Below are 27613 nucleotides of genomic sequence, written 5' to 3' on the forward strand. Positions count from 1 at the left end.
TTGTGAAACTAAAATGAAGTAATATATGCAGGGCACTTTATGATCCTGAGAGGGCCATGTCTATTTCTGCTGGGGTTTTTCTTTTTAATTGACATTGTTAGGCAAAGGGAACTCTGCAGAGAAGATACTCCAAAACCTGCTGTAGATGTATTCTCTAACACTAGGATTAATTTTCCATTTCATTTCTTTGGGGGAATTTTAGAGCTTCCAGGCAGGATCATGGGATTTCAAAAGCTGGAAAAGACATTAACAATCCATTCATCCAACTGCCTCATTTTACAGATAAGGAAACAGAGACTCAGAGAGGTATAGTGATTTACCCAGTGTCACAAGGCAGGTAATAAACAGCAGAAGGATTCAAAATTCAGTGTTTTCCCAAGAATGGCATTGTTGACCTCTGTTTACTGAGAGAGTCTTCCTCTCATCCCACCTTTTTCCCCCCTTTTATTTCTCTAAACAGCTGTGGATAGCTCACAGGACCACCTTGAATCACCAGGGGAGAAGGAGCTGATTAATACTGACCCCAGTGGGACTCTGCCCACCATAGGAGAAACTCACTCAAAAGGAGCTCCAGCCTCTGAAACAGAGGGAACTATACAATCTGGTTCCATGCTGCCATCTCTTGTCAGTACCAAAGAAGTGCAGATAGGTAGTGGATTAAGAGTCAGTGGTCCTGAGGAGATGCCAGTGAGTGACATTGACAGCATCATCAGTGAGTTAGATGCTTGTGAAGGAAGATCTGAGAGTCCTCCAAAAACAGGTTCCCTTTGTGGGGAGGGAGGTTCTCAGAGAAACTCTGGGACAAGCAGCAGCAGCCCTTGCCAGGTGGAGCAGAGCATGGTTAAACAAGATCCAACGCCTCAGCCTCAGTGGACCTCTCACTTTTCAATTCTGGATTCAATTAATCCAGGCAAGCATTTTACTGTGAATAAAAACTGTTTGAGTAGCTATTCGAGGAATTTTAGCAGCTTACATGAAGACAGCTTGTCCTCATTTTGCCATAGGGAAGCTGACACCACTGAGCCATCACCAAAGTCTATGTATGGAGCTGCTGAGGATTCACATTCAGACTCAGAATCTCTTACAGAAGCCACACCCATTCCTATCCAGAACAGCAGGCCATCCCATCCACCATCTTGCTCTTCTCAGAGCAATGCCACAGAGTCAGATGAGGAGCAAATTGAAATCTGTTGCATGAATACTCACCCAAAGCCACCCTCTGAAGTGGAGCAGCGACCCAGCCCACATTCCTGGGATCCACCTTACCCAGCAGCAGACAAAGTTTCACCATTAGAAAGTATTGTAATGGGTAGTTTACAGACAACTGCACATACAACATCTTCCTTTGGTCCAGAAAAACCTATACTCCCCAACTCTCACCAGCAGGCAAATACAGTCAGAACAGTTCCTTTGGACTCCCTTCCTTCCTCCCATTTGGATAAGGACTCCCGGGACAGCTCAGCATATTCAGATGGAAATATTCCACAGGGATGCAGAGCGTTACATACAGAAGGGAAAATGCAAGAAGCTAGCACTGGCAAAGCTGTGGAAACCTGCGAATCTTCCAGAGGCTGTGGCCTTGTGCACAAGCCCCCAGTCCCTTTCATCAGCCCCAGATTGGTCAATGGCCTAGAACACAGCTTGCTGGACAATAAATCCCAATGCAAAAAGCAAGAAGCAACCATTAAGGCAGTTGATAGTCACAGATGTGCTCAATTCTCTTTAAATCAAGGCTTGTCTAATAATGAAGAATGTGATTTCACCAGCCTTCATATCTCTGAATGTCAAGACTTGGGAGACTTGAGACAAGGACCAGAAAAAATGGTTAGGAGTCCCCTTCTAGCCCAGTACAAAGATCCAAATAAAATTAATCATGTGCAAAGCAGAAATGAAAAGGAACAGTGTGTAGCCACAACAAAAAGTTCCAACACTAAAACTCACACTCCTGGCACAAACCATGTTAAGGGGGTTACTACTATGCACAGTCCTTCATCTCAACCAAAATTGAATCCTGAAACAAAAGGGCCAACACCCAAAAGTTTTATGGAAATGCTTCTCAATAACAATCACAAACCTAGGTCTGGGCCAAAGCTGAAAGGCCTCAGCATCAAAAGCAAGAACAAAACCAGCACAGAAGCCTCCAGTACTGTTCCAACTGCCAAGGTCAGTGGGACTGAGCAGAGAAAAAGCTTTACGTCACCCCAAACCTCTCCCAAAACGCTTTCGAAGAGAGTATTGGGCTCTCGCAGCATTGCTGTCCATGGAGAACCAGACAAAAGTTGTCCCATGGCTCCCAAACCTCCTCCACGTGGACAGGAGAGCAAATTAGCCTTGGCTGTGTCTGGGCCAATGAGTTCCCCAGTATCAGATGGAAGCATCCCTATGACTCGGAACACAAATGAAAATAGACTCCTTGGACAAAATGAATTTGGCCTTTCCAACCCAAAAGAAGCAATAATGGTCTCAGCTCTCCCCAGTGGACTTGGTGAAAAGGGGAGCAAGGCAGCTGCTGGTGATTCTCGAGACAGAATGAACCAGGTAAAAATAATTGCCATCTCTTCTGAAAGAAACCCCAAAAGCCCAGGTGGTGACAAGTTAGCAGCTCAAAGTGACCAAAGAGGGTTCTCTGCCCGAGAAAATGGTCACAAAAAAGGTGAAAGCAAGTTCTGCCACAGAAGAGTGGAGCTATCCCCAAGTCACCCCACTTCTCTGGCTTCTCACTCCATTCAGGAAGATCCCCTAGAAGGACAAGAAATCCAAAGAAGTTTCATCGAGGTAAGACTCTCTTCCTCTTCCTCCTTCTTCTTGCCTGTGTGCCCTTCCCCACCTCTGCCTGCAGAGAAGACAGCTTATAACCAGAAGAGAATGAACCAGATGTCTGAACCTCCTGGGAGTTCCAAAAATGTCATCACTTTGAATGATGGTCCCTATTGCGCCCCAAGGCCAGTTACAAGGACTTATTCCATGCCAGCCCAACTTGCAAGCCATTTTGGAGGTGAAAGTCACTCTGTAGAATCTGCAGGACGCCCTCTTCAAGACAGCCAGAATTCTGTGGCAGATGAAAAATATGTTTGCGTTCCTGAGACAAGAATATTCAAAGGTGGCCTTCTTGGCCTGGTTAATGGACAGAGTATACAAGGAGGAAAACACCTGTCAGAAACTTCCCAGAGCATCCCAAAAACAGACCAGGGAGGTGCTAGTGCCCTTGGTGCCCAGGATACAAACTACCTTGTCACAGATAGAATAAAAGCCACCAGGAGGCATTATTACTATGAGCTAAACTGGCCCCATGAACCTACCTCATCTTTTTCTGTGAAACAGAGGATCAAATCTTTTGAGAATCTAGCCAGTTTTGACAGGCCTGTAGTCAAGTCCATTGATTTCCCTTCAGCAGTATCCATTAACTCCAAACCTCCTATTGTGAGGAGATCATCAGGTAATATATATTCAGGGACACCCAGCATCTCAAGCGACACCATGAGGTGCTTACGACGAAGCTTGAGCTCATGTGGCGAAAACCAAAATGAAACCATTTCGTTGGCCCCCCAGCTAAACAAATCACCGTCGACTATAGCTCTCCCAGTTTCTCCACCGAATCTAATAAAAGGGAGAAGAGAGAGCCCTGGTGTGGACCAAAAAAAGTTACTTGACCCTCCAGCAAGTTATAATCCAACAGTGACCACATCTTCTCACATCAGGAGGAACAGGACAGTGGGAAGCCAAGCTCGACCATGTCCTTTATCCCGCTCAAAACTTAGAGAGCTAAGGGCTTTGAGCATGCCCGACCTTGACAAGCTTTGTGATGAGGACTATTCAGTGGAACCAGTAGCTGGCCACTTTAAAACTGAGCTAGAAATTACTCCCAGTAGATCCCTTGGCCTTCCAACTGAAAGCCTTGCAAACCTCAATGGATCGCCTTCCCTTTCACATTTGGCAAAAGGTCAGAGTGGGGACGGGTTGTGTTCTAAGGGAAACAGTCCTTGGACTAGTGGTTCTGGGACTCCTGCTTCAGCCTCTGATGAAGATACAACAATCCAGGAAAATTCAGTGGATAGGAGGTGCTTTGGAAGGAGTTGGTCTATTGGGTAAGTATGTTTCCTTTCTTTTCCCTTGAAAGAAAAAATTATGTCAGGTGGCACAGTAGATAGAGGGTCAGGCCTGGAGTTAGGAAGACCTGAGTTCAAATGCAGCCACAGATACTTATTAACTTATTAACCCCACCATGGCACAAGCTGTCTTCCAGCTCAACTCCCAGCCCAGCATCAGTTGCCTAAACTTCCTCTATCCTATATCCCTAATCTGGCCCTTCTGTCTCCAGCCCTTTGTATTTATTTGGGGGGACCAGGATTTCCCCCTCTGTTCTGCCAGGCTGGGAGGTTTTCCAAAGCTGCAGGCATGGCCCCAATCCTTCTACTTGCCTCAACTGGAGATCAGTGCCCTTCTCTCCAGTGCCCCCCAAATCCTGGCTCTTTTCTGACCTTTCCCCCTTTCCATGGACATGCCCTAACTCCTTACCCTAAAACTGGTTTTTCTAAAATGTGAATAAAGTTTTTTTTTAATAAAAAACTGGGCAAGTCATTTAACCCTATTTGCCTCAGTTTCTTCATCTGTAAAATTATCTAGAGAAGAAAATGGCAAAACACTCTAGTATCTTTGCCAAGAAAACCCCAAATGGGGTCACAGATAGTCAGATATGACTGAAATGACTGAACAACAACAAAAATCAGTTATATTTATTGATGCCTTGTTTTCTTTCTTTTAAAAATAAGTTGGAAAAAATCTGCAGAAATGCCTATGTATTCTCAGAACTTACCGTGGTGCCTAACACCAAGGAAAAAAAAACTTGTTGACATAACTTGAATTGAGACTTTTTCTTGCAAAGTTGCTCTTTACAATTTAATTGTAAACTGTCACCTAACAAAGGACATTTTTGGGCAGATGGCAGAATGTGAAAAGAGAGGGGAACTGATGCAACCCAGGTGTAAAATTCATAAGCCTACAGAGCAGAGCTGGGAGTACTGGAAGATCACTTCTGAGAGAGGGGAAGGAAATTCCTAAGTATTAGCCAAGTAGGAAAGGTGCTGCCTGGGGGTGTAGTGAGTTCCCCATCAATGTAGGTTCCAAATTTAAACTGGATGACGAGTATCAGGGATGTTTTAGAGGGAATTCTTGTTAGCTACAGGTTAAAGGCTAGGTGGCCTCTGAGGTCCTTTACAATTAAAAGATGAAGACTGATTTAAACAAGGGCATTCTTCCTTTCCCTACTAAAAATGCTAGAGAGAACAATAAGGCAAGAAAAATAAAGACATAAAAATGTCCCTTTTTGCTGATACTATAAATGCAGCATAATATATTGAATAGAGTTCAGCTTCAGAGCCTGGAAGACCTGGGTCCAAGCTCTGCTACTGATACCTGATGCCTGCGTGATCCTGGGCCAGTCACTTAAATTCTTAGTGTTCTAGGCTACTCTCTAAGTTACAGAAGAGATGAGAATCCACATTGTAGAGAGATGATTACTCATTGGAAAGCTCCCTAATAGCAATAACATCACAGTTCTTGTCCATATCCCTACTCCTATGGTGGATTACTTAGAGTAGCCTAAAGACTCAACATAGAAAAAAATTAAAATAATTAATAGCTTCAATAAAGTTTCAGATTAAGAAAACAAATGTGTAATAGCAGAATTCAAGAGGGAATAATAAAAAGGAAAGTTCCATTCAAAATAACAACAAAATCTATGAAATACGTGGGGATTTGTTCTGTCAAAGTTCACTCAACACTTATATAGTTACAATTACAAACCACTACTTTATTAGGGAGATTCCATGCTTCTGCCTGCTCCGTGCCAGTATAATAAAGATGATGATGCTTCTGAAATTAATTTATAGAATTAGTACTATAATAAAACACAGGAACATTTTACAGAACCAGACAAAACAATAGCAAAATTCATTTCGAAGAACAAAATATCCATAATATCAAGGTAAATAACGAAAAAAATAGGAATGAAGGGGAAATAGCATTTCCAAAGCTCAAATTATATTCTAAAGCAATAATCATCAAAACTTTTTGGTACTGGTTAAAAAGTAGAGAAGATGATAACTCAGGGAAACAGACTACACAAGGAATTACCAGAAATACTTTCATTCAATAATTCTGTATTCAGTAAAACTCCAAATATAAGATAACTATGAAAGCACTTCCTCTTTGATACACATTACTGACAAAACCAGAAAACCTTCTGGCAAAAATTAGACATAAACTAACACCTTATATATATACCACAATAAATTCCAAATATATACAATGGTCTCAATACTAAAAAACACACCACAAAAAGATTAGACATTAACCACATCATCTATTTCTCACATGTATAGCAAGAGAGTGAATTCATAACCAGACAAAGGAGAAAGGTGATGATAAAAGATAAAGAATCTTGATCAGATGAAATTGAGAAGTTTTTACATGAACAAAATTAATACAACGAAGATAAGAAGGGAATCAGTGCACTAGAGAAAAAAATTCTATATATCTAATGAGGATCTGATGTCCAAGATGGATAGACAACTAATCGAAACATAAGAACAAAAGCCATTCTCCCATAGGTCAGTGGTCAACGGATATGAATAAACAGTTTTCTTTTTTTGGTGAGGCAATCAGGGTTAAGTGACTTGCCCAGGGTCACACAGCTAGTGAGTATCATGTGTCTGAGGCCGGACTTGAACTCGGATCCTCCTGACTCCACTGCATCACCTACCTGCTCCTAACAAAGTTTTCAAAAGAAGACTTTCAAACCATCAACAACCATATGAAATAAACCTCCAAAAAATGTCAAAGATGACAGAAGGGAAGAGTCATTGTTGGAGGGTAAATTGATCCAACCATTACAGAAAGCAGTTTGGAATTATGTGAAGGAAGTGGCTATAGTGTTTATACCCTTTGACCCAGAGATTCGACTGCGGGTTCCTTGGATGCCCCAAGGTGAAACTCAGTTGACAGAAAAAGGGGTCCTCATACACACCAAAATATTTACGCTATCACTTTTTGCAATAACAAATAGCTGGAAACAAAGATGATGGAGGAATGGATCTAAACAAATTGTACGACATGAATGTTGGAAAATATTACCATACGATAAAAAACAATGAATATGGTTTATGCAGAACAGCATGGAAGTAGAACCAGGAGGGGAAAAAAAACCATCCCTAATAATCATAGCAATATAGGTGAGAAAAGCAGCAACAACAAAACAATCGAAACTAAAGGCTGCAATTTTGATGGGCTGGGTTGGTGCCAAACAAGAGAGGTGGGAAGGCACCTCTCCCTGCTTTGCAGAGGTGGGAGAATGTGGGTATGGAATACTGCATATACCATCAGACTTCTTTCTGACATTTCAGTTTTGCTAAGCTCTTTCAGTTTGATTTTTTAAAACTCCTCTTTTTATAAGGGCAGACTGGAGAGAAAGGGAAGACTGATACATTGGGAAACAGGTAATGAAAAAACAAAATATTCAGTAAAATGTGTTTTTTAAAAGAGGGCACTCCTAGCACTCTGAAAAACGTTATTAGTATGGTAACAATGAAGCCCTAAGGAGCTGAGCTTTAAGGCAGGAGAGTACTACAAGGGACAGTCCATCTCCCAGCAGTTCAGAGGAATCCTTTGGCATTGTGCTGTTAGGGTAGAAGGTACCCCTTTCTCTGCTTTACGGTATTTATGAAAATGAGAAAATATCACCTACTTTATAAGAAGGAAAATGGATCTAAATGAAGTGGGAGTGGGTGTTCTGTTCAATGTCACAGCTTTAAATCTGTTTTTACTCTTAGTTTGGACCAACTTTCAGTCTCATCCCTGGACCAGCAAAAATTGCAGTCTGTCTTGTCATCAGTGGGGTCAAAATCTGATATCTTGACTCTGATTCGAGAAGCCAAAGCACAAACAGAGGTAAGTAAAAATTAGGAATGCAACCTTTCCCTGACATTGAGAGGTGGGAGGGGCAGTGGGAGAGAATAGTCATTCCACAGAAAAGAATTTTCCAAAAACTGTAAATTTGCCTAAGTCTCAAAATTTCATTGACTTTTTACAATTTTCATTCATTCATTCAATAAAACATTTATTAAGCAACTACACTAATGATGTGGAGGCAGCAGGCCATGGTACATAGAGCCAGACTTAGAGTAAGGAAGACATATGCTCAAGTCTGACATATACTGGCAATGGAATCCTGTGCAAATGATTTGACCTTTCAGAGCTCTAGGCACCTGTCTGTGATGATCATCTGCAGAACAGGTAGAGGGAGTTTCCTCTCCTTAATGTTCCCTATCCCACTGAAATCACAGGTTCCATAAAAGCAGCATAATGCATTGTAGGTGCTTGATGAAAATCTTATGACTCATACTCATTAATTAGATATTCCTTATTCTGTAATATAGTGAAACCCTCAAAGGCCATTTAGGTTATAGCAATCTACGTCCCTACCCTCAAATGGTCCCCAATTGCTGTGTTTTCTATTAGTTGCTTTTATCATTATATTGGCCTTAGGTGGTTACCCTTCCCTTCTATTATGGACTTAGAAATCAAACTGCCAAAGTTATTGGAATTATGTCCAAAATAACAATAAATAAGGTATGACTTAGGCTTAAGATGCTATGTGCTTTTTATTTTATTAATTTATTTTGATTTATCAACAATCACTTTCATATGCTTTTGAGTGGAAAATTTTTCTCCCCCTTCCTACCCCCCACCCTCCCCAAGATGGCACACAATCTGATATGGGCTTTACATTTACATTCCCATTCAACATGTTTTCACGTTAGTGAAGTTGTAAGTAAAAATTAAAACCAAGAGGAGGAATCATCAGAAAGATGAAACAAAACTCAACAGAAGGTAAAAATAAGTGATAGTGATTTGACTTCCACAGTTCAAGATGCTATCTTATGAGTATAATAAATGATTTTTAGTGTATGGTCTTTATTGCCTTGCTTTTGGCTACACAGAAGTGTTTTTGTTTCTGAAGCTCTGGATATACATGGAATGGATTCTATCATAGAAGGCTTTCCAAAAATCATACTCTTTGGCTCCTGCCCCACCTATGGTTTACTGCCTTGGGAACACCAAATTAATGTGTCTCTAGGTCTTTACAAAAATGGTAAAAGGATCCTCAGTTCTCATGCAAGCACTCAAATTAATAATATATCAAATACTATTTCACCTGACAGAAAACACAATGTACAGAAAATTCTTTCCCCACCCAAGCTGTTGAACAGAGAAAAAAAATTCTTCCCTTGCTGGCTGATCTCCATTTTGTTCAGGAACATACACAGTCCTCTGTATAGCAAGGCTCCCCTCCCCCAATAAAAAAGGAAAAGCACTTGGGGTTATTAGGGAATTGATCCCTTTGCTAATGGCAAGCCCTAATTCACCCAGCAACTTGTTTAGTCTCCAGATTTACACTGCTAAACTATGATTGAGCCATCTCTGAAAGGAGAAAGATCTGAGGGTCAACAGAGTCAGCTGCCTTGACCAGACCTGCCCAGTTGATATACTTCATAGCTCCTCTACATCATGGCCTTATCCCTTGCTGTTCCTCCACACTGATTCTTGATTGGTCCTGGGGCTCCTTGCTTGGTCCAGGAACCCTTCTCTCCAGAGACCTTGTCCCAGAATTATTCCAAATATCCAGAAATGCCTTCACTGCTTCCCTCTACCTCTGGCTGTTGCCATTTCTGTGGCCATGTAGATTCCTCTTCCCCTGGGTCCATGTGGTTTTTTTGGGGGAAGGGGGCATCATTGACTAGCAGCCCTTATTCAGAATTTTTGTACCCTTTTTCCATTCTTATTCTTTCAGTTTTGGTTCTCTCTGATTCTATCTTTCTTTTAAAGTCCACATCCAGCCGTTTGGTTCAGCTGTATAAACAGCCATAACTCAATCATCTTCAACTGTGGTGTTCATGTAGCTGTTTCCATCTTGCACAGGCATTTTCAATGACACAACAGAGGCTTTGACTTTTAATCTAATCAACCTTGTTGACCATGGCCAACTTCCCCACTTGTTGGTTCTCAGTAGTGAATCTGAGTTGTTGAGAACTCAGAGGCCATTCAGTCCTACCTGTATCAGGCCCAGAATCCCAACATCCCCAACAAGCATTCACCAGCTTTGTGTTGACATGGAGCATTGAACAACAAACAGTCCAGCCTGGCTCACATGTAGAATTTGAGGGCAGCAGAGTAACATGTAATTGTCCTGGAAAGGTAGTTCAAAGCAACAGTGTAAAGGCATTTAAATAACAAACAGAAGAGTTTGTATTTCAGGCAATCAGGTGACATAACGGATAGCGTACTGGGCCTCAGACACATATTAACTCTGTGACTCTGGTACACTCCTTTAACCTTTGCTGCCTCAGTTTTCTCAAACATAAAATAGGAACATAAGAACATCTATCTCCCAGAGTTGGTAGGAGGATCAAAGGAGATAATATGTGCAACGTGACAGTGCCTATGTAGATAATAGCCTCTCAATAAATGCTTATTTTCTTCCTTGAGCCTTGTGGCAATAAAGGGCAGGCAAAGTTTCTAAAGGAAAGAAATGACATGGTCAGCCCTGCACTTTAGAAATATCACTTTGGCAACGGTGTATAGCAGAGGTGTCAAACTAGAAAACTGAGGGCATCATGGGAGCAATAGATTGGTGGAGGACTGATTAGAGAGGGAAGAATATGGATGCCTTCAGAAACCAACTGGCTATTGCAGTAATCAAGACAAAAGGTGATGAGGACCTGAACTAGGGTGGTGACCAAATGAACAGAGAGATGGAGGTAGATGTCAGAGCTGTTGTTGGGGATAGAATCAGCAAGGTATGGCAACTGATTAGATAGGAAGGGGAGAAAATAAGAAGGCAAAGTCAAGGATAACTCCAAGGTTTTAAGCCTCGTGACTGTAAGGATCTGGAAGCCCTTGACAAAAATAGAGAAGTTAAAAGAAGGGATATGTTTAAAGGAAAAGATAACAAGTTCAATTTTGGCCATTTTGCATATGACATGGAGCTATCCAACAGACAGCTGAGGGTGCAGTTACTGAGCTCAAGACAGAGAGGGAGCTAGATATGTAAGTGTGGAAGTTATCTGCATGAGATGATAGTTGAATCCATGGCAGTGAATAAGATCACAATATAAGAGTAAAGAACAGGAGATGGTCCAGGACAGAGACCTTGGGTGCATGCCCACAAAGGAAACAAGACAAGAATGATGATCCTGCAGAGGAAAAGTGTGAAGTCATTTAGCTCCCCCAAGGCAACCTATTCCAATTTTTGAAGAGCCTAAAAGTTCTTCTCAATGTTTATGTGAAATATGCTAACCTATGAAATCCACCCATCACTCCTAGGCCTCCCTTCTGGAGCCACTAAACAAATCTAATGTGACTTTCACCTAAAGACAACAATCCTGTCCGTCCTAGGTGAGATACACAGTAGGGTACAGAAATACATATTACCCAACAGGGAAACAGGGAAAGAGATGAAGGAAAAGGAAGGGGGTAAATTAAGAGAATCAGTAGACAGAAGCAGAAGAAATTCTTAAATAAGTACAAGAGAAGAGGATGGAAACAAATATATATTTAGCAATTGTAATTGTGAATGGGAATGGGATGGACTTACCCATAAAACAGAAGAGGATATAGCAAAATGGTTTACAAGCCAGAATCCAACAATGCCATTTACAAGAAATACACTTGAAACAGAAAGACACACAAAGGGTTAAAACAACGTGCTGGAGTAGAATCTATTATTCTTCAGCTGAAGTAAAATAAGCTGGGATAGCATCCATGATTGCAGACAAAGTAAAAAGCAAAAATAGACCTAATTAAAAGAGATAAGTAGGGAAACCACACTTTACTAAAAGGCACCATAGACCAGAGATATCAAATTTGTGGCCAAAACTGTTATTGGGAAATGTTTCATAAAATAAATAAAAATATAATCCACCACAAAAAATGTTAATTTGTAGTTTCCTATGTCATTGTATGATATGTAGGGATCTGTATCTAGTTGAGTTTAAAACCACTGCCATAAACAATGAATTAATATCAATACTAAACATAGGTGCACCAAATGGCACAACATCTGAATGATTTTTTGGAGTGGGCAAGGCTATTGGAGTTAAGTGACTTCCCAGGGTCACACAGCTGAGCATCTGAATTCTTGAAAGGATAAGTTAAATGAGTTATAGGAAGGGATAGACCTATAATGGGGGGGACCTAAATATATCTCCTCTTAGGCCCAAGATAAATCTAACCACAAAGTAAGGAAGAAATGAAAGACCTGAACACAATTTTAGAAAAGTTAGATATCATAGGATTCTGAAGAAAACTGTCAGGGAATAGAAAAGAACATACCTATTTCTCATCTTTACATGACACCTTCACAAAAACTGACCACATATTAGGCCATAAAAACCTTACAAATGTAGAAAATCAGAAATAGTAAATGAATTCTGGCCACAATGCAATAAAATTATATTCAATTAGGTTTCTTTGAAGCAAAGATAAAAATTAATTGGAAACTAAGCTTAATCCTAAAGAATAGGTAGATTGAAGAACAAATCATAGAAACAATAATAATTTCATTCAAGATAATGACCAAAAAATGAGACAAAACCTCCAATTAAATGCCTAGAAATCCCGAAAAAGGAGAGATTTTAGAAAGGTGAATGTAAAAAACAAAAAACATTGAACTAAGAAGTTTTACACACACACACACACACACACACACACACACACACACACACACATACACACATATCCTTGTGAAACCACTAAATTAAAGAGCCAATTGCACAGCTGATACTCATATTGAGATCTGCCCAGAACTACAGATCTAGTCTAAAAATCATAGAAGACGGTTTTGAATCCTTGACTTCTGACTCTAAGCCCAAGAGCTCTTTCTGATACACTGGGTCAGTGGTAGTGTGTGCAAAGCCTATGGGTAAAGAAGTCTGTTGTGCAGAGGGACATATTTATATAATTTTGTTTTGTCTTGATATGAGGCGAAAAAAGCCATAACATTTATTTCTGTTCTCTTTCATTAGAATAAAGAAGATATTTTCTTTGTGGTCTTGAATAAAGAAAGTGGCTCAGGTCTGGGATTCAGTGTGGCAGGTGGAGTAGATCTGGAGCAGAAATCAATTACTGTAAGTATTGGCCTCAGGTTTCCCCCAGGAAAACTGCCTGCCAGTCATCTCAAATTTGGATGAGCTGCTCATTTGTCAGGCCTCATTTCATGTCAAGATGAGCTATAATGTGCTTTTAAATGCTATGAGTTTTTTGTGCAAACCCTTTGACCCAGTAACACCACTAATAGGTCTGTATCCCAAAGAATTAAAGAAGAAGGTAAAGGATCTTTATGTACAAAAATATTTATAGCCATTCTTTTTGTGGTGGCAAAAAAATGGAAATTGAGGGGATGCCCATCAATGGGGGAATGGCTGAAGAAGTTATAGCATATGATTGTGATGGATTACAGTTGTGTTGTAAGAAATGATAAGGGGGGAAGATGGTTTCAGAAAAACTTGTGAAGACCTATATAAACTCATGCAAAGTGAAGTGAGCAGATCCAGGAGATCATTGTATGCAATAACAGTAATATTATAATGATGATCAACTGTGAAAGACTTAGTTACTGTGATCAACACAGTGATCTAAGATAATTCCAAGGGGCACATGATGAAAAATGCTGTCCACCTCCAGAGAGAGAACTGATGAGCTCCTGACTGAAAATTGAAATATAGTTTTCTCAGTTTCTTTATTTTTCTTGCTTTTTTGTGATATGGCTAATATGGAAATGTTCGGCATGATTTTATATGTATAATTGATATGTTGTTTGCCTTCTTGGTAGGGGAGGGAGGGACAGAATTTGGAACTCAAAAAAAAATTTTTAATTATATAGTTTTTAAAATTATACTAGTTCATGCCAGCAGCTTATAAAATGAGAAACTGGAGCCTGCACTATTGAGGTAATAAGTGATATTCTTTTTATTGATCAACAAACTTTAAGGGCCTAATAAGTGCCAGGCACTGTGCAAGGTGCCAAGGGTACAAATAATGAAACAATCCCTACTTGTAATGAGCTTGTACAATAGCTAGTGGGACAATGTCACGTAGAAGTATGTGCAGGATAAATATGAAAAGAGCAAGCACAACTCAGTGCAAAGAAGCTAAATGCAAGGAAGTTTTGGGAGAAAGAGAGGACACTAGTATTTGATGGGATCAGGAAAAGCTTAATGCAAAATGATATGTCCAAGCTGCACCTTAAAGAAAGAGAGGTATTCTGTGGGGTAGAAGTGAGGAGGAAGTGCATTCAGGTATGGGGGACCACCAGGGTAAGGTATGGAGATGGGAGATGGGAGTGTGAGGAACAGAGAAGCACTAGAGTGTGTTGAGTAGGAGTGACATGGTCAGATCTGAGCTTAAGTAAAATCACTTTGGCAGGAGTGGGGAAGAGGGACTGATGTGGAGAGAGACTTGAGGCAGAAAGACCAAGTACAAGAGAAGAGGCCCTGAAATGGAGCGGTAACTAGAAGTAGAGAAAAGGAATTGAATATAAGAGATGATATGGAAATGGAAAAGACAAAATTGGCAATTGATTGGATAAGTGGAATCAGAGAAAGCACTGAGTAGAGGATAAGACCAAGGTTATGAGCCCAGAAGAATAGTGGTGTCTTCAACAGAAAGGCAAGTTCAGAAGAATCTGAGATGTCTCTGGGACATCCAGTTTCAGATAGCCAATAGACAATCGGTGATGCAAGACTGAAGCACTGGGGAGAAACTACAGCTGACTATGTAGACCTGAGAAGCATCAACATTGAGATGATAATTAAACCCAGGACAAGTGATAAGGTCAGAGACAGAGATGGGAGACAAAAGAGGAAGAGGCCTAGGAAAGAGCCCTAAGAACATGAGCTGCTGGGGGACATGATCTGGATTATAAACCAGCAAAGAAGACTGGGAAGGAGAGAGTAGAGAGGTAAAAAGGATAATCTGAAGAGAATAGTGTCAGAAAAAAAAAGCCCATAGAGAAGAGAGTGTCTAAGAGGGTATGGTGGTCCAAAGTATCAAATGGGGCAGATAGCTCATGAAAGATGAGGACTAGAAAATTTTTAAAAAACCATTAAATTTGACAATTAAGGGTCATTGATCACTTTGAAGAGAGTTGTTTCAGTCATGTGATAAAGTCAGAACCAGACTTCAAAGGGCTGATGAGCCAACGATAGGAGAAAAGTGGAAACGACAAGTATAGGGAGATTTTTCTAGGACTATGACTAAGAAAGGGAGGAGAGAGATATACTACTATAGCTTGTGGGGATGATAGAGTGGAGTGAAGGATTGAGTTTTTAGACTGTTTGTTTTAAGGCTGGGGGAGACTTGACTCTGTTTGAAGACACTGGGGAAGGAGCCAGTACATAAACTTTGGATATTTGAAGGGGAGGGGGTGATTAAAGAAGCAATCTGTTTGAGAAAACAGGAGGTAATGGGATCAGGAGTACAGGGAGTGAGGCTAGACTCAGCCAGGAGAAGGCCCTGAGGGAAAGGGGTGTAGGGGTGTGTGTGTGTGTGTGTGTGTGTGTGTGTGTGTGCACATGTGTGTGTGCGCGTTTATGTGTGCGTGTGTGTGTGTGTCTGTGTGGGCAGGGTGGCTAGGGCTAGGTCAAGAGATTTTGAGATGAAGAAAAGGGAAGAAGGAACGATGGATAACATTTTAAGTAGACATAGACATTAATGTACTTTTCATTAACTGGAAATTTAATTATTAGCTTGATACTAGGTCTCAGTAGGTATCAGTGGAGTTCCCCATATTGTTTTCAGGGCTCCTTATAATACGTTATTCATCAGTGCCCTCTGCCCTAGACACACTGGACGTAATAATTGCTGTCTCTTCCCCTTGCTTGGTCAATAAGGCAATTGGGGTTAAGTGACTTGACCAGGGGTCACACAGCTAGTAAGTGTCAAGGCCACAATTGAACTCAGGTCCTTCTGACATCAGGGCCGGTGCTCTATCCACTGCACCACCTAGCTGCCCCTAATAAGTTTTTATTTTGTACTTTTCAGACCAGCTTTTTGTTTATGTAGAAAAATCCTTCCAAGAATTTTATTAATCTTTTTTAGACTATTTCTTCACTTTTAGAGAAGTAGGGGGGAATACCATTCAGAGGCAAAATAAATGGAAAGAGAGGAGAACTCTTACCTTTCCTTTTCTCTGAAGTTCTGTAATGTAGTGTGAAAAAACACTGGACTGATTTACCACCTATGTGTCCTTGAGCAGGTCACTTCCTTTCTTGGGACCTCACTTCCTCCTAGATAAAATGAAGGAATTGGATTAAATAGGCCCCAAGGTTCTTTCTGGGTTTAAATGTATGATCCTATGAGTAAGAGCACAGGAGACATGAGTTCAAATCCTGCTACTGCCACTTCGTTGCTTTGAAACTATAAGCAACTCACTTTACCTGTTTGAGTTTTAGACTGTAAAATGGGAATAATAATCCCTGCAGTACCTCCTTTGAAGGGTTGTCATAAGGATCAGATGAGATAATGTACATAATGGACTTTGTTAACTTAAAACTATTATGTAATTAATAATTATAATAATACTAGCTAGCATTTATATAACAATTTACATGTTCTCTCATTTGAACCTGATAATAAACCTGCAAAGTAGTTACTATTATCCCCATTTTGCAGATGAGGAAACTGAGGAAAACAGAGTGACTTACCCAGGGTCAGCTAGTTCAGTATCTGAGGCTGCATTTGAACTCAGGTGTTCCTAAATCTGGGTTCAGGGCTCTATCTACCGAGCTGCTGATGAACTATTATTGCTTCATGTTAGTAAAACTGACTGAAGGCACAGTTCCTTAGAAGAGCCAAAGGATTTATGTAAATTTGGTCTCAGGTTTCTCTATTTACATGTGGATTCTGGGGTAGGATTATAAGGTACATTCTAAAAAGAATTATTGGCTCATTTTATTTTGGTAAAGCAACCCAAACTTCTTGCCAAAATAATAATGACTTTTAAAAAATGGTTGAGAAGGTCTTTGACATCCTTAGGGAAAAAATGTAGTGTATGTATTAAAGTTATCAAGGTAGACCAATTTTTACTAAATGGATACTATGTTCCAGGCTTTCAACTAGGAATACAAAATACAAAATGAAATGATCTTTCCCTTTAAGGAGCTTACATTCCATCAGTGGAAACAATATATACCTATATAAGCATAAGCAAAATCAATACAAGGTATTTGGGAGTGGGGCACTAGCAGCATAAGAAAGGTTTTATGTAGGTAGTAGTATTTCAACACATATATTTCTTATGTGTCTTCTAAGTACATGATTCAGAAAATGTGGCCCTTAATTATTTAAAATTAATGTCAAGTCACTATGTTGCCTATGAAAAAAAATGTTAACAGTTTTGCTTCTACTTTCCTTTCCCTTCATTTATACAGGTTCACAGAGTGTTTTCTCAGGGAGTTGCCTCTCAGGAAGGGAGCATCCACCAAGGAGATCTCCTTCTGTCCATTAACGGCACCTCATTGGCTGGGTCCATCCATGGAGATGTTTTGAATGCACTCCACCAAGCAAAGATGCACAAAGATGCTGTTATTGTCATCAAGAAGGTAAAAGACAAGGAGAAGAGCTCTACCAGACAAGAGCCCACTCCTGCAAGTAGGAAGGTGACTCTGTCCAAAAAGGATGTTATCCTGGAACTTGGAATAGGTGAGATGTCATTCTCTGGAACAAGAGGGATATGGGAAACTGGGAAATGGGGGCCATAGGAATTGGAGCCTGAAAGTGCAAGGTTTATGGTCAGAAGATTTGGCCAGGATGTGATTACTTCTGTTGTTTTGTTCCTTGAAAACCAATGTTATAACTAGAAATGATTTTAAGTGCTCCAGAGGTTAAAGCCAGATTAATAAAAATGATTCTTTAAAGTTACTTAAATCTGTTTAGAAACAGGTGTTTCATTATTTATATCTTTTCAAAGTCGTAACTATAGCAGGGTCACAGATTTGATCCAAGATGCTGAAATTTAAAAAACTCTGGCGTCAATTTTTGTTCCTTCAACAGGTAGAAATAACTGAACTTAGCACCTAGTCCAGGCCTCGAGGCCACATGTGGCCTTGTTAGTCTGAGACCAACTGACCTAGTTAGTCTAACCATTTAGTTAAAATAGGAATCTAATAGAATGCTGCTTCCCTCTCCACTCCACCCCCATCAACCCTCAAGCTGCACCCTTGGTGAGCTCCTCATCTGCTTGCCCTATCCTGTTTCTTTCTGTTGGTGACATCCCCAGAAAGAAATGCCCTCAGGTCTCTATCCAATAGAGCTAGGCTCTGGAGGTTTCTGTCTGTCCTCAGGTCTCTATACCCCAAGGTATAAGGTCTCCCCCCGCCTCCCCCTCCCACCCCAGTCAAATGACAGAGATAGGGGTAAGTGACTGGACTTGTGATCTCATTGATATAAGGAACTCCCAGGCAAGGAAGCTCCTAACAATGCATGTCTGTACCTTCTCTGCAACTTACAGTTGCATAAAGTCTTAAAGAGTTACTTAGTGTACTGCCACTCACTGAATTCAACTTACAAAATTGATTTAAAGGTGCCTCTCCTGCAGCTTGAGCCTCACCCCTTTTATGTTACTTGTCCCCTGCACCAGAGTCATTAAGGGTTTTCTGTGAGCTCAGGAAACCCAGGGGGAAACAAGAGGAGAGGAATTCTGGTACTTGGAGGCTTAGAGAAAATGTTATGTTTTGATTTTTCTCCTTTCTGTCCACTCCTATTTCAGGAAACAAAAGAGACAGGAGAAGAAGGGGAACATTTTAGTTTCAAAGCATCCAGCTTGAGAGTGTTAATGCAGGGAAAGAAAAAGTGATTTTGGAGTCAGAGGTACCCGGTTGGAATCCCTGCTCTGCAACTTACTGCCTTTATGACCTGGACAAATCTCTTATCTTTTTGAGGCCTCAGTTTATCTGTAAAATGAAGAGTTAAGACTAGATGATCCCCATGTTGTCTCCTAACTATAAATCTAAGACTCTAAGATCTTTTGACCTCAGTCTGAATTAATGCCACCAATCTGATGACAAATTCGCTGATTTTGGAATAGAGTGCCAAATTTCCAGTATGTAGCTCAAATAAGGTCTCTAAGACTTTAACCCTGAGTTCTATGGAGGGCTTTCTAGCCATTTAGTGTTGAGGGAAAAAAGGACTATATAGACAAGACTCCACAGTATTAAGTCTAAGATGGCTGCTATCTTTTTCACTATATGCATCTTAAATTTGGCCTTGAGCTTTGGAAAATGATAGTCTTGGCTTCTTCCACAGCTGAGAAAGGACATTAAAGGTGCCATGGGTTCCCTTGTCATGCCTTTACCTACCTGTTTTGAAATGAACAAATTCAACACATCTAGAGATAACAAGTCAGTTTCCCAGCCTATAGCTTCCTTGACTTTCCTGGAAACACTGTTTAAACAGGTGTGTGTCATGATCCCCACTTGGGGACCTTTCTGAGATCCTATTCTGACCTCTCTTCTTAGCTCTCTGAGCCTCAGTTTTTTTCATCCATAAAATAGGTATGGTATTAGGGACAGGACCAGGAACTGTTGTTTTTAATGGTATATGGAACTCTAGGATGAGGACTCCTACCTACGTACCTATAAATAATAGTACCTACTCTGCAACAAACTAGTCGTAGAGAATTGCCTAGAGCTCTGAGGAATGAAATGATTTGCCCAGTCACATAACAAGCATGTGTCAGAGTCTTCCTGGCTGTGAGACCAGCTCTCTGTTCACTAGACCTCAATGTTTCTGTGGGAATAATAATACTGGATCTCGGTCTATGGTCCTATGACCTGCAGGCTTGTTGTAGGCTTAACTGAGATGGAGTGCATAAAGTGTTTTCACAGACTTTAGAGCACTGATGAAATGCCAACTGTTATGATTATTGTTAGCTACTAATCATAATTATTACAACTATTACTACTAAGAACATCATTTACATAGCATTTTAAGGTTTGCAAAGTGCTTTACATATTGTTATCTCATTTGATCCTCACAACAACCCCAGGAGATAGGTGCTATTATAAGCTGTTTCACAGATGAGGAAACTGAGGCTCAGAGAGGGGAAGGGACTTCTCCAGAGCCACACAGCTGGCAAGTGTCTAAGGCAGGATGTGAACCTAGACCTTCTTGTCTCCAAGTCCAGTATGTTATTCACCATACTTTGCTACTCCTTGAGAAAAGTCTGCTGCCTTTGGAAAATTTGCCTAAGAACCTTGGCATCATGGTGGTATTCATTCCTAGATAATTTTGGGTGGAGATTACCAAATCCTACTGTTCCTTCTCTCTAAAAAAACTCCTAGGAACTACCAAACAATAATAAGGTGCTATCTTTTCTGATCAGAGGTAATACTAGGGACCCTAGAGATTCACAGGAATCTTTAACTGTACATGAAAGTTCTTGTTTTGGAATCTTGGTGTGGCTATGAGAAGAATGAACATGGACAGCACTCTAATGCCACATTTCTGGCTTTTGCTGCAGAAGGCAGAAGGGCAGATCTTAATGATGCAATGTGTGTTGAGTTACTGAAGACCTCTGCTGGACTAGGCTTCAGTCTTGATGGAGGAAAAGCATCTGTGACTGGAGACCGACCCTTGCTAGTAAAGAGAGTCTTTAAAGGTACTGTACCTGGGAAACCTACCAAACTTTCTGTGACATGCAATTTAGTTTCTTCATGTAAAGCTCTAAAAATTTCCATACCAACTAGGAAGACCTCAGGCATTTTCTGATGCATGTGAAATATCTTAATAACAAGACTCATTACTGTGAAAAATACTATGTTCTTTAAGAGTCACAGGGGTTGAACTTTCTACTTGGATACTGAATGTGTCTTTGCCTTATTTCAACTAAAGTTAGAAATGCTAGACTGAGAAAGGGAAGGGGCTTGTTAAAGGAGACTGTCCTTTAGGTCCTAGCCTTAGAAGGGACAAAAAGTCTGTGTTATTCTGAAAGAGCACTGTTGAATATTGGCAAAGTTTCATATCAGCTTCCCGTGGGTGACTTTTATATTCAGATGCCATAGAGTGCTAAAGCCAGAGTCAGGAAGATCTAAGTTCAAATCCAGACTTGGTCATACTGGCTGTGTGAAGCTGAAGAAGTCACTTATCCTATGCCTTAGCTTCCTCATCTCACAAATGGAGATAATAATAGCACCTACTTCCCACAGTCATTGGGGGATAAAAATCTTAAATATTTGAAAACCAAATGCTACTTATTAGTATTATTACATTAGTATTACAATAGCAATGAACAGATCATAAACCAACTGGACATTGGGAGCCCTGTGAGAATTATGCTAACTCTAGTAACTGGGGAAATAACTAATTCACTAGATGTGAATTTTCCAATCCTTTCCCCAACATTTAGCACCTTTTTGATCATGACCATATCTCTTAATGTCAGTGAACTTCAGTTTTCTCATGTGTAAAATGGGGGTAATGATATCTAGAGCAATTAACTCTCAGGGTTGTAATGAGGATAAAATGAGATAATTTATATAAAATGCTCTGCAAACTTTGATGTATATATGAACTTCCGCTAACGACTCTTAAATTACCATTTAATCACTGCATGTGCCCTAAGAACTTGTTCTTCTCAGTTCTTTCAGTCAATGACCCCCTGACATTTCTTTAATGTTATTTACAAAGTACTTTTACACATATAATCTTACACAACTCTATGAGTAGAGGACAAGTAGTATTATTCCCTTTTAGCAGATGGCAAAACTGAGGTGCAAAGCAGTGAAATGACTAGCCCAAGATGACACAGCTAGTAAATGGAAGATCTTGGACTAAACTACAGATCTTCTAACTCCTTGTTCAAGTGTTCTTTGAATATAAGTGATACACACACACACACACACACACACACACACACACACATACACACACACCTCAGCACTTTTTCTGGTAGCAGAAAACTGGAAGCAAAGTAAAAACCTACTGATTGAGGAATAGCTAAACAAAATGTGGTACTGCAGATATAGTAGAATATTACTGTCTTGTAAGAAATGATGAACACATCAAATACTGAGAAGCTTGGAAAGACATGCATGAACTGATACAATGTGAAGTAAGCAGGACCAGGAAAACAGTATACACAATGACTACAACAATATAAATTTAAAAAAAGAATCATCAAATAATGTTACAAAATTACACAGAACAAGCTGAGTTCCAAAGAGACAATATCTGCCCTTACTCCTTTACAGAGATGATGATTCCAGAGGTGTAGTACATTGCATATATTGTTAGATTATCCAATTTATTGATCAATTTTCCTGATCTTTCCTTTTGTCTTTTTTTATTGTTTTGAAAATTATTTGATAAAAGAGGTAACTCTCTGGGAGTAGGTAGGAGAAGAATAGAGGAGGGAAATTTAGGCAATATAGGAACAAAAGATATCAATAAAGTTTATTTTAAATTTAAACAAAATTTATTAAATGAGATTTATTTTATGATGAAATACGAATAATATATAACCAGTATAAATAATTTTTGTACTAATATATTATGCTCTGCATAATACAAAAATTATTAAAAAATAAATTTAAATTTGTTTTTACAAAATAGGTACAATTTTTAAAAAATTATTGATATATTTTGCTTGTATCAACTTTATTTCCATATATATTCTCTTTCCCCTATGTAAGTGAGCCTTCTTTTGTAAGAACAATTTAAAAGAAAAAGGAAAAGAAATTGCAGTTCACCAAAACCAATTAATACTTCAGCCCAGTGTGATGATATGTGCAATATTCCATACTCATAGTCCACCTCTATTAATAGAGGAGAGAGGAAAGTAATCTAAAAGTTGTTTTCTCCTATGCCTCCTGAAAAGTAGATTAACTATCATGCTTAGTACTGAATGAAATTCACTAATAATAGCAAGCATTTATATAGTGCTTTAAGATTTGCAAATCACTTTATAACTAACTCTTCTGATCCTTGCAACAACCCTGGAAGGTAGGGGTATTATTGTCCCTATTTTAAAAATGAGGAACCTGAGGCAGGCAGAGGTTTGATGACTTGCCCTGGGTTGCACAACTTGTAAGTGTCTGAGGCTGGATTTGAACTCAGGCCTTCCTGACTCTAGGTCCAGTGCTGCAACCACTAAGTCACTTAGATGCCTCTTGTATCTTTTAGCTACAGGTAGTCTGGCTTGGGTCTTTGGGTCTGCATTCCTTAGAAGAACACCAAAAGAGTGCAGTCAGTGCACTGGTACATAGGATCCCCCCGTGAAATATTGGTCCAACTGATCACAAAAAGCAGCTCCCTTAGATTGCATACTTTTTAGTTTTTGTGTTTGAGAAAACAGTTTTGGGCCTTGAGAATTTAATACTGCTTTTGGCACCTCACTGACCACTTAACAGAGTTGGATGTCCTTAATAAAAAGGTCTACTTTTGTCACAGATACAGATTTTCAATCCTAGATGTTGACTTTGAATAGTTTCCTTTTTTCATCAGGTCAGGATATGTTTCTTATCATTTCACCCATATTTTTAGATGCTCAAATGTCAGCTACAATTCCAGTGTGTGGTCAGATTTCAGACATTTAGTATGCAATCCTTCCAATTGTTTTCTGTTGACCATCATGGTTTCTGGAGAAAACTTTGAAGCCTTCTAGATTTCCTATTCCTGTCCAACCTCATTTTCCTATGAATAGGAGCGTGTACATCTAGAATGTATTTCTTTGTGCTTCACAGCAAGTAACTGCTTTAAGAAAAGACATTTTCTGGTCTCTTTGCTTGTTTTGTTTTCTTAATGAACACTGAATAAAAGCAGATCATCTCTTATTCAGGTGAAGCTTGAACTCATTTTCGTTCATAAATTTGGGGCATAATATTGGGGCACTCAGGAGGAAGGCAGAAATATATTCCACTCCCAGGGTGAGAAATTAGTTACACAGCTTCCAAAGTCATTGAGAGACATCTGCTTTTTAAATCTTTAGTCTGCTTACTCAGCACTGTTTGTTCCTACTCACAGGTGGTGCTGCAGAACAAGCTGGGACAATTGAAGCTGGAGATGAAATTCTTGCCATTAGTGGAAAGTCATTGACAGGGCTCATGCACTATGATGCCTGGAACATTATTAAGTCTGTCCCAGAAGGGCCTGTGCAATTACTAATTAGGAAGCACAGAACAGCAGTATGAAGCACACTATGGCTTGTTGCTTTAACCACAAAGGACTCTCCAATTCCCCTTTCTCCTTCTATTTTGCATCAAACTGACGTGGCCATAGAATGGAATCCTTAAACAGCCAAGAGCAACGTTGGTGAAGCTTGCACAGATGGTCCATTGAGAAGAATCCTAGGACCTTGCTAGAATACGGAAGGGTATAAAAACCCTAATGATTTGGGATATTGAGAGTCAATGAAATTGAACTTTGGTACCCTATCACATGAAGCATTCTTGGCTGGGAAAATCACTTTCAGTTGTGTGGCTATCCTTGGACTGGAAACAAGAATTTTCAGGTGAGGGATAGTAAATCTCGCTTGCTATCCTGACAAGATAAGATTTTAGATTGTGTCCATATTATTTAGTCATTTTCTGTCACCTTGAATAAAATACACTAGTCTCGAATTCTGACGGAACAATAGGAGGAACTCAAACACAAATTTTTTGACTCAGAATGAAAAGAACTATGACGTATCATTTTGTGGATAAATTAACAGGATGCTATGGGTGCATGGAAAGCTGCCATATTTATAAATATTTTCTGGTTTAAGAAAGAATTAAAATAGTGACCTAACCATGTGGCTGAGCTCAGGAATTGTCTAAAACTGAAAAAAGCAAAAATGAGGAAATTGCTCAACAGGGAAGTTATGTTAGTAGATGTGTCCTCCCTAGAGGGCTGAGGGCAGTGAAATAATAGTCCTTTCTGAAGAAATGGTATTTCCCAGACTACCTGTTAAGCCTTCATAAACTTTGTAAAATATACATTTTATCAATCTCACTCTTACAAATGAATATGAGCTCAAAAATCACAATATGGGGTTGCGTTCTGTTTAATGAATTGTTTCGTCATTAAAATAACTAGCAGAAAAATGTTAGTCACTTTTAGGTCTCTTTCAATTGGTTTTAATTTTTAATAATCAACTATATCTTATTCACAGATTTATCCATATGTATTGTAATTGGAGTCCATCTAAGCACTCTAAATTATTTTAAGGAATTTTTTTTTAGTGTTGTAGGAAATTAATATTTCAAACTACCAGATCCCTTCTTATGCTGTGGGTAATTAATGTTCTTGTTGCCCTCATAGTACTTTTTCAAATATCTATCGTTTTTGCCAAAGGTATTATCCTGCTGAACACTGTTGTGACCTTACTGGTGCTTTGGAAGTCCCCTCCTTGTAGCCCATCCTCTTAAACATATGACAGTCAAAAGGAATTCCCTGCCCATTTTGTGTGCCCATTTCTTCTATCAAAATTAGTTGGGGAAAGTATTTATCTTATTTGTACAAGAACCTTTCTTGATAACTCTGAAATCCTTATCTGCTTCTTTATCTTTGAAATGTTTATGTGCTTTCAGCTCCCAAGTGGGAGTTATGAGTCTCAGAAAAGATCCCTTCCCCTTCTATCATTCCAAGCTGCTCTGTGAGACCAAATCTCTTCATCCACCATTGAGCAAAATTTGGCCACCACCACCACTATCAAAAAAAAATAGCTCTCATTTGAAGTTTTCAAAACCCCTCTCCCCATCTCATTCTGCCAATGAGCAGAACAGGAGAAAAGGGGATAATGAAAACAAAGATAATAAAATATACAGACAGTGCCAATCATTCTTTTCAGATAAAGGAGTAACCACCATGTGGTTAAACTAGAAATTAATGTGGTGGATGCATATTTGGGAAGCTGACATTCTCAGATAAAATAGGGTTGATGATTGAATCTAATAAATCGCACTGCTTACTGATTAATGTGAAAGTTTGTCTGTGGACTTAAGAGAAAGGAATTTAGAAACCCTTATATTCCAAAGAACCATGTTGAGTGTCCAGCCTACAAGGCTGGCATACTAACTTTCCAGGCATTTCTGAACATTTGTGTTCAAGTTTGAGAGAAATTTTGGTATCTTCCCAAGCTCTAACTTCTCATCCAGGAAGAGAAGATGGCTGCTGGAGTGGTGGTGTGATTAAATGTTCAATAAAAAAAGCAAGTGATTATTTCATTACCACAGAGCATGCAAAGAATCAGTGTGAACCCAGATTTCCCCTTATACTCACTGGAGTTGATGGGTATCAGTACCCTTCAAGTGACCACTGAAAGAAGTAGAGACAACTCCTTGCTTTCTCTTATGCTCATTTGTTGAATGAGATAGAGAGGGTTTTGAAAACTTGAAGTGTAAGCTATTAAAAAAAACTTTTTTTGGAAGAGATGGTGATGCAGTCATGCAGTGATGAATGAAGAGATTTGGGCTTACACAACTGCTTGGAATGACAGAATGGGCACGTGGTCTTTTCCGAGATCCCCAACTCCCTACACTTGGGAGCTAGAAGGAAAAAGCTTGTTTATTAGGTAGATTTCTGTCCTTTGTAAGCCCAGGGATTGACATTAACACGGCACTGGAAAGAGCCCCTGGCGCAGCTCTCTTTTGGGCTCTGAGGGAGGGATGATGCAAAAGGTATGACTGTTCTAGAGTAGGAAATAAAAAACTCTTTGTCTTCTGTATTCAAGGCTCTTGCATGACTTGTATTTCAGACACACCCTCTAGGTCCCACCCTTCATTAAATGAACACTAATGATTTTGTCCCACTAAAACTGTTAGTTTTTATTTGTGTTTTTCCACAAGTTGGTCATTCACAGAGAGCCTATAGCAGATAATATGTGTTAGGGCATGTAAAATGCAATGGTGAAAATATTTTGCCAAGTGTTGAAGCAGAAGTGGATGGGTAGGTGCAAATGGAACCCAATCTATTTCAATTTTATGTGTTTAGCTAAATTTTTACCATACTTGTTGTATGATGTTGTACATTTATACTTTATTTATATAAAATAAAATGCCTTGTATATTATTAAAATGTGACTGCAATGATAGTAAATAGATTGTACATTTTTTTAAAGACTTGCTTTTTCTCTAGGTTATGTAAATCTGCATCTCTGTAAACATAGGTCTTTAAAGTAATTTTCAAAAAATAAAGACTCTACTTAGACTTGTTTCATTTAACAGTTTCTGTGTCAAATGGAAGCAACTTCTTTCTAGAAAAGTCAACACGTATTGATCAGTCACAAACACCTTGCAAAACTTATTACTAACATTAATACATCATATATAATAAACACTAATGGATCAACAATCAAGACAAAGTTGGAGCCAATTTGCAACTGAAATCCCAAGTATGAATATTTTGAACTATTTATTATCTTAAGCTGATAGCGAGAATTTCACAAAACCAGGAGACTAAAATTAATATTCATTGCTCATACTGACTAACATTAAGAACCATTTACAATGGAATGCACATATAGAAGCTCACACAATTCTGTGAGGAAAGAACATGAATACTGTTCTCCCCTTTTTTCTGTTTT

The 27613-nt window shown here is 39.3% G+C and overlaps 1 protein-coding gene across 6 annotated transcripts in view; it reads left to right on the forward strand.

Moving 5' to 3' along the window:
• Nucleotides 1-27251, forward strand: part of PDZD2 (PDZ domain containing 2) — a 486763-nt gene extending 459512 nt beyond the window's left edge. For 5 of the 6 annotated variants that reach the window (XM_020995096.1, XM_078153227.1, XM_078153228.1 and 2 more), the window contains 6 exons: nt 461-4085; nt 7827-7944; nt 13080-13181; nt 17484-17754; nt 20573-20710; nt 24073-27251. In XM_020995096.1, the coding sequence (XP_020850755.1) occupies nt 461-4085; nt 7827-7944; nt 13080-13181; nt 17484-17754; nt 20573-20710; nt 24073-24239 (4421 nt within the window). In that variant the 3' untranslated portion in view covers nt 24240-27251. The remainder of the gene's footprint in view (nt 1-460; nt 4086-7826; nt 7945-13079; nt 13182-17483; nt 17755-20572; nt 20711-24072) is intronic. The other variant, XM_078153229.1, reaches the window with a different exon arrangement.
• The last annotated feature ends 362 nt before the right edge of the window (nt 27252-27613 follow it).

Source organism: Phascolarctos cinereus, unplaced genomic scaffold (genome assembly GCF_003287225.1).
Source record: "Phascolarctos cinereus isolate Bilbo 61053 unplaced genomic scaffold, phaCin_HiC Scaffold_4;HRSCAF=312, whole genome shotgun sequence".
Lineage (NCBI taxonomy): Eukaryota > Metazoa > Chordata > Mammalia > Diprotodontia > Phascolarctidae > Phascolarctos > Phascolarctos cinereus.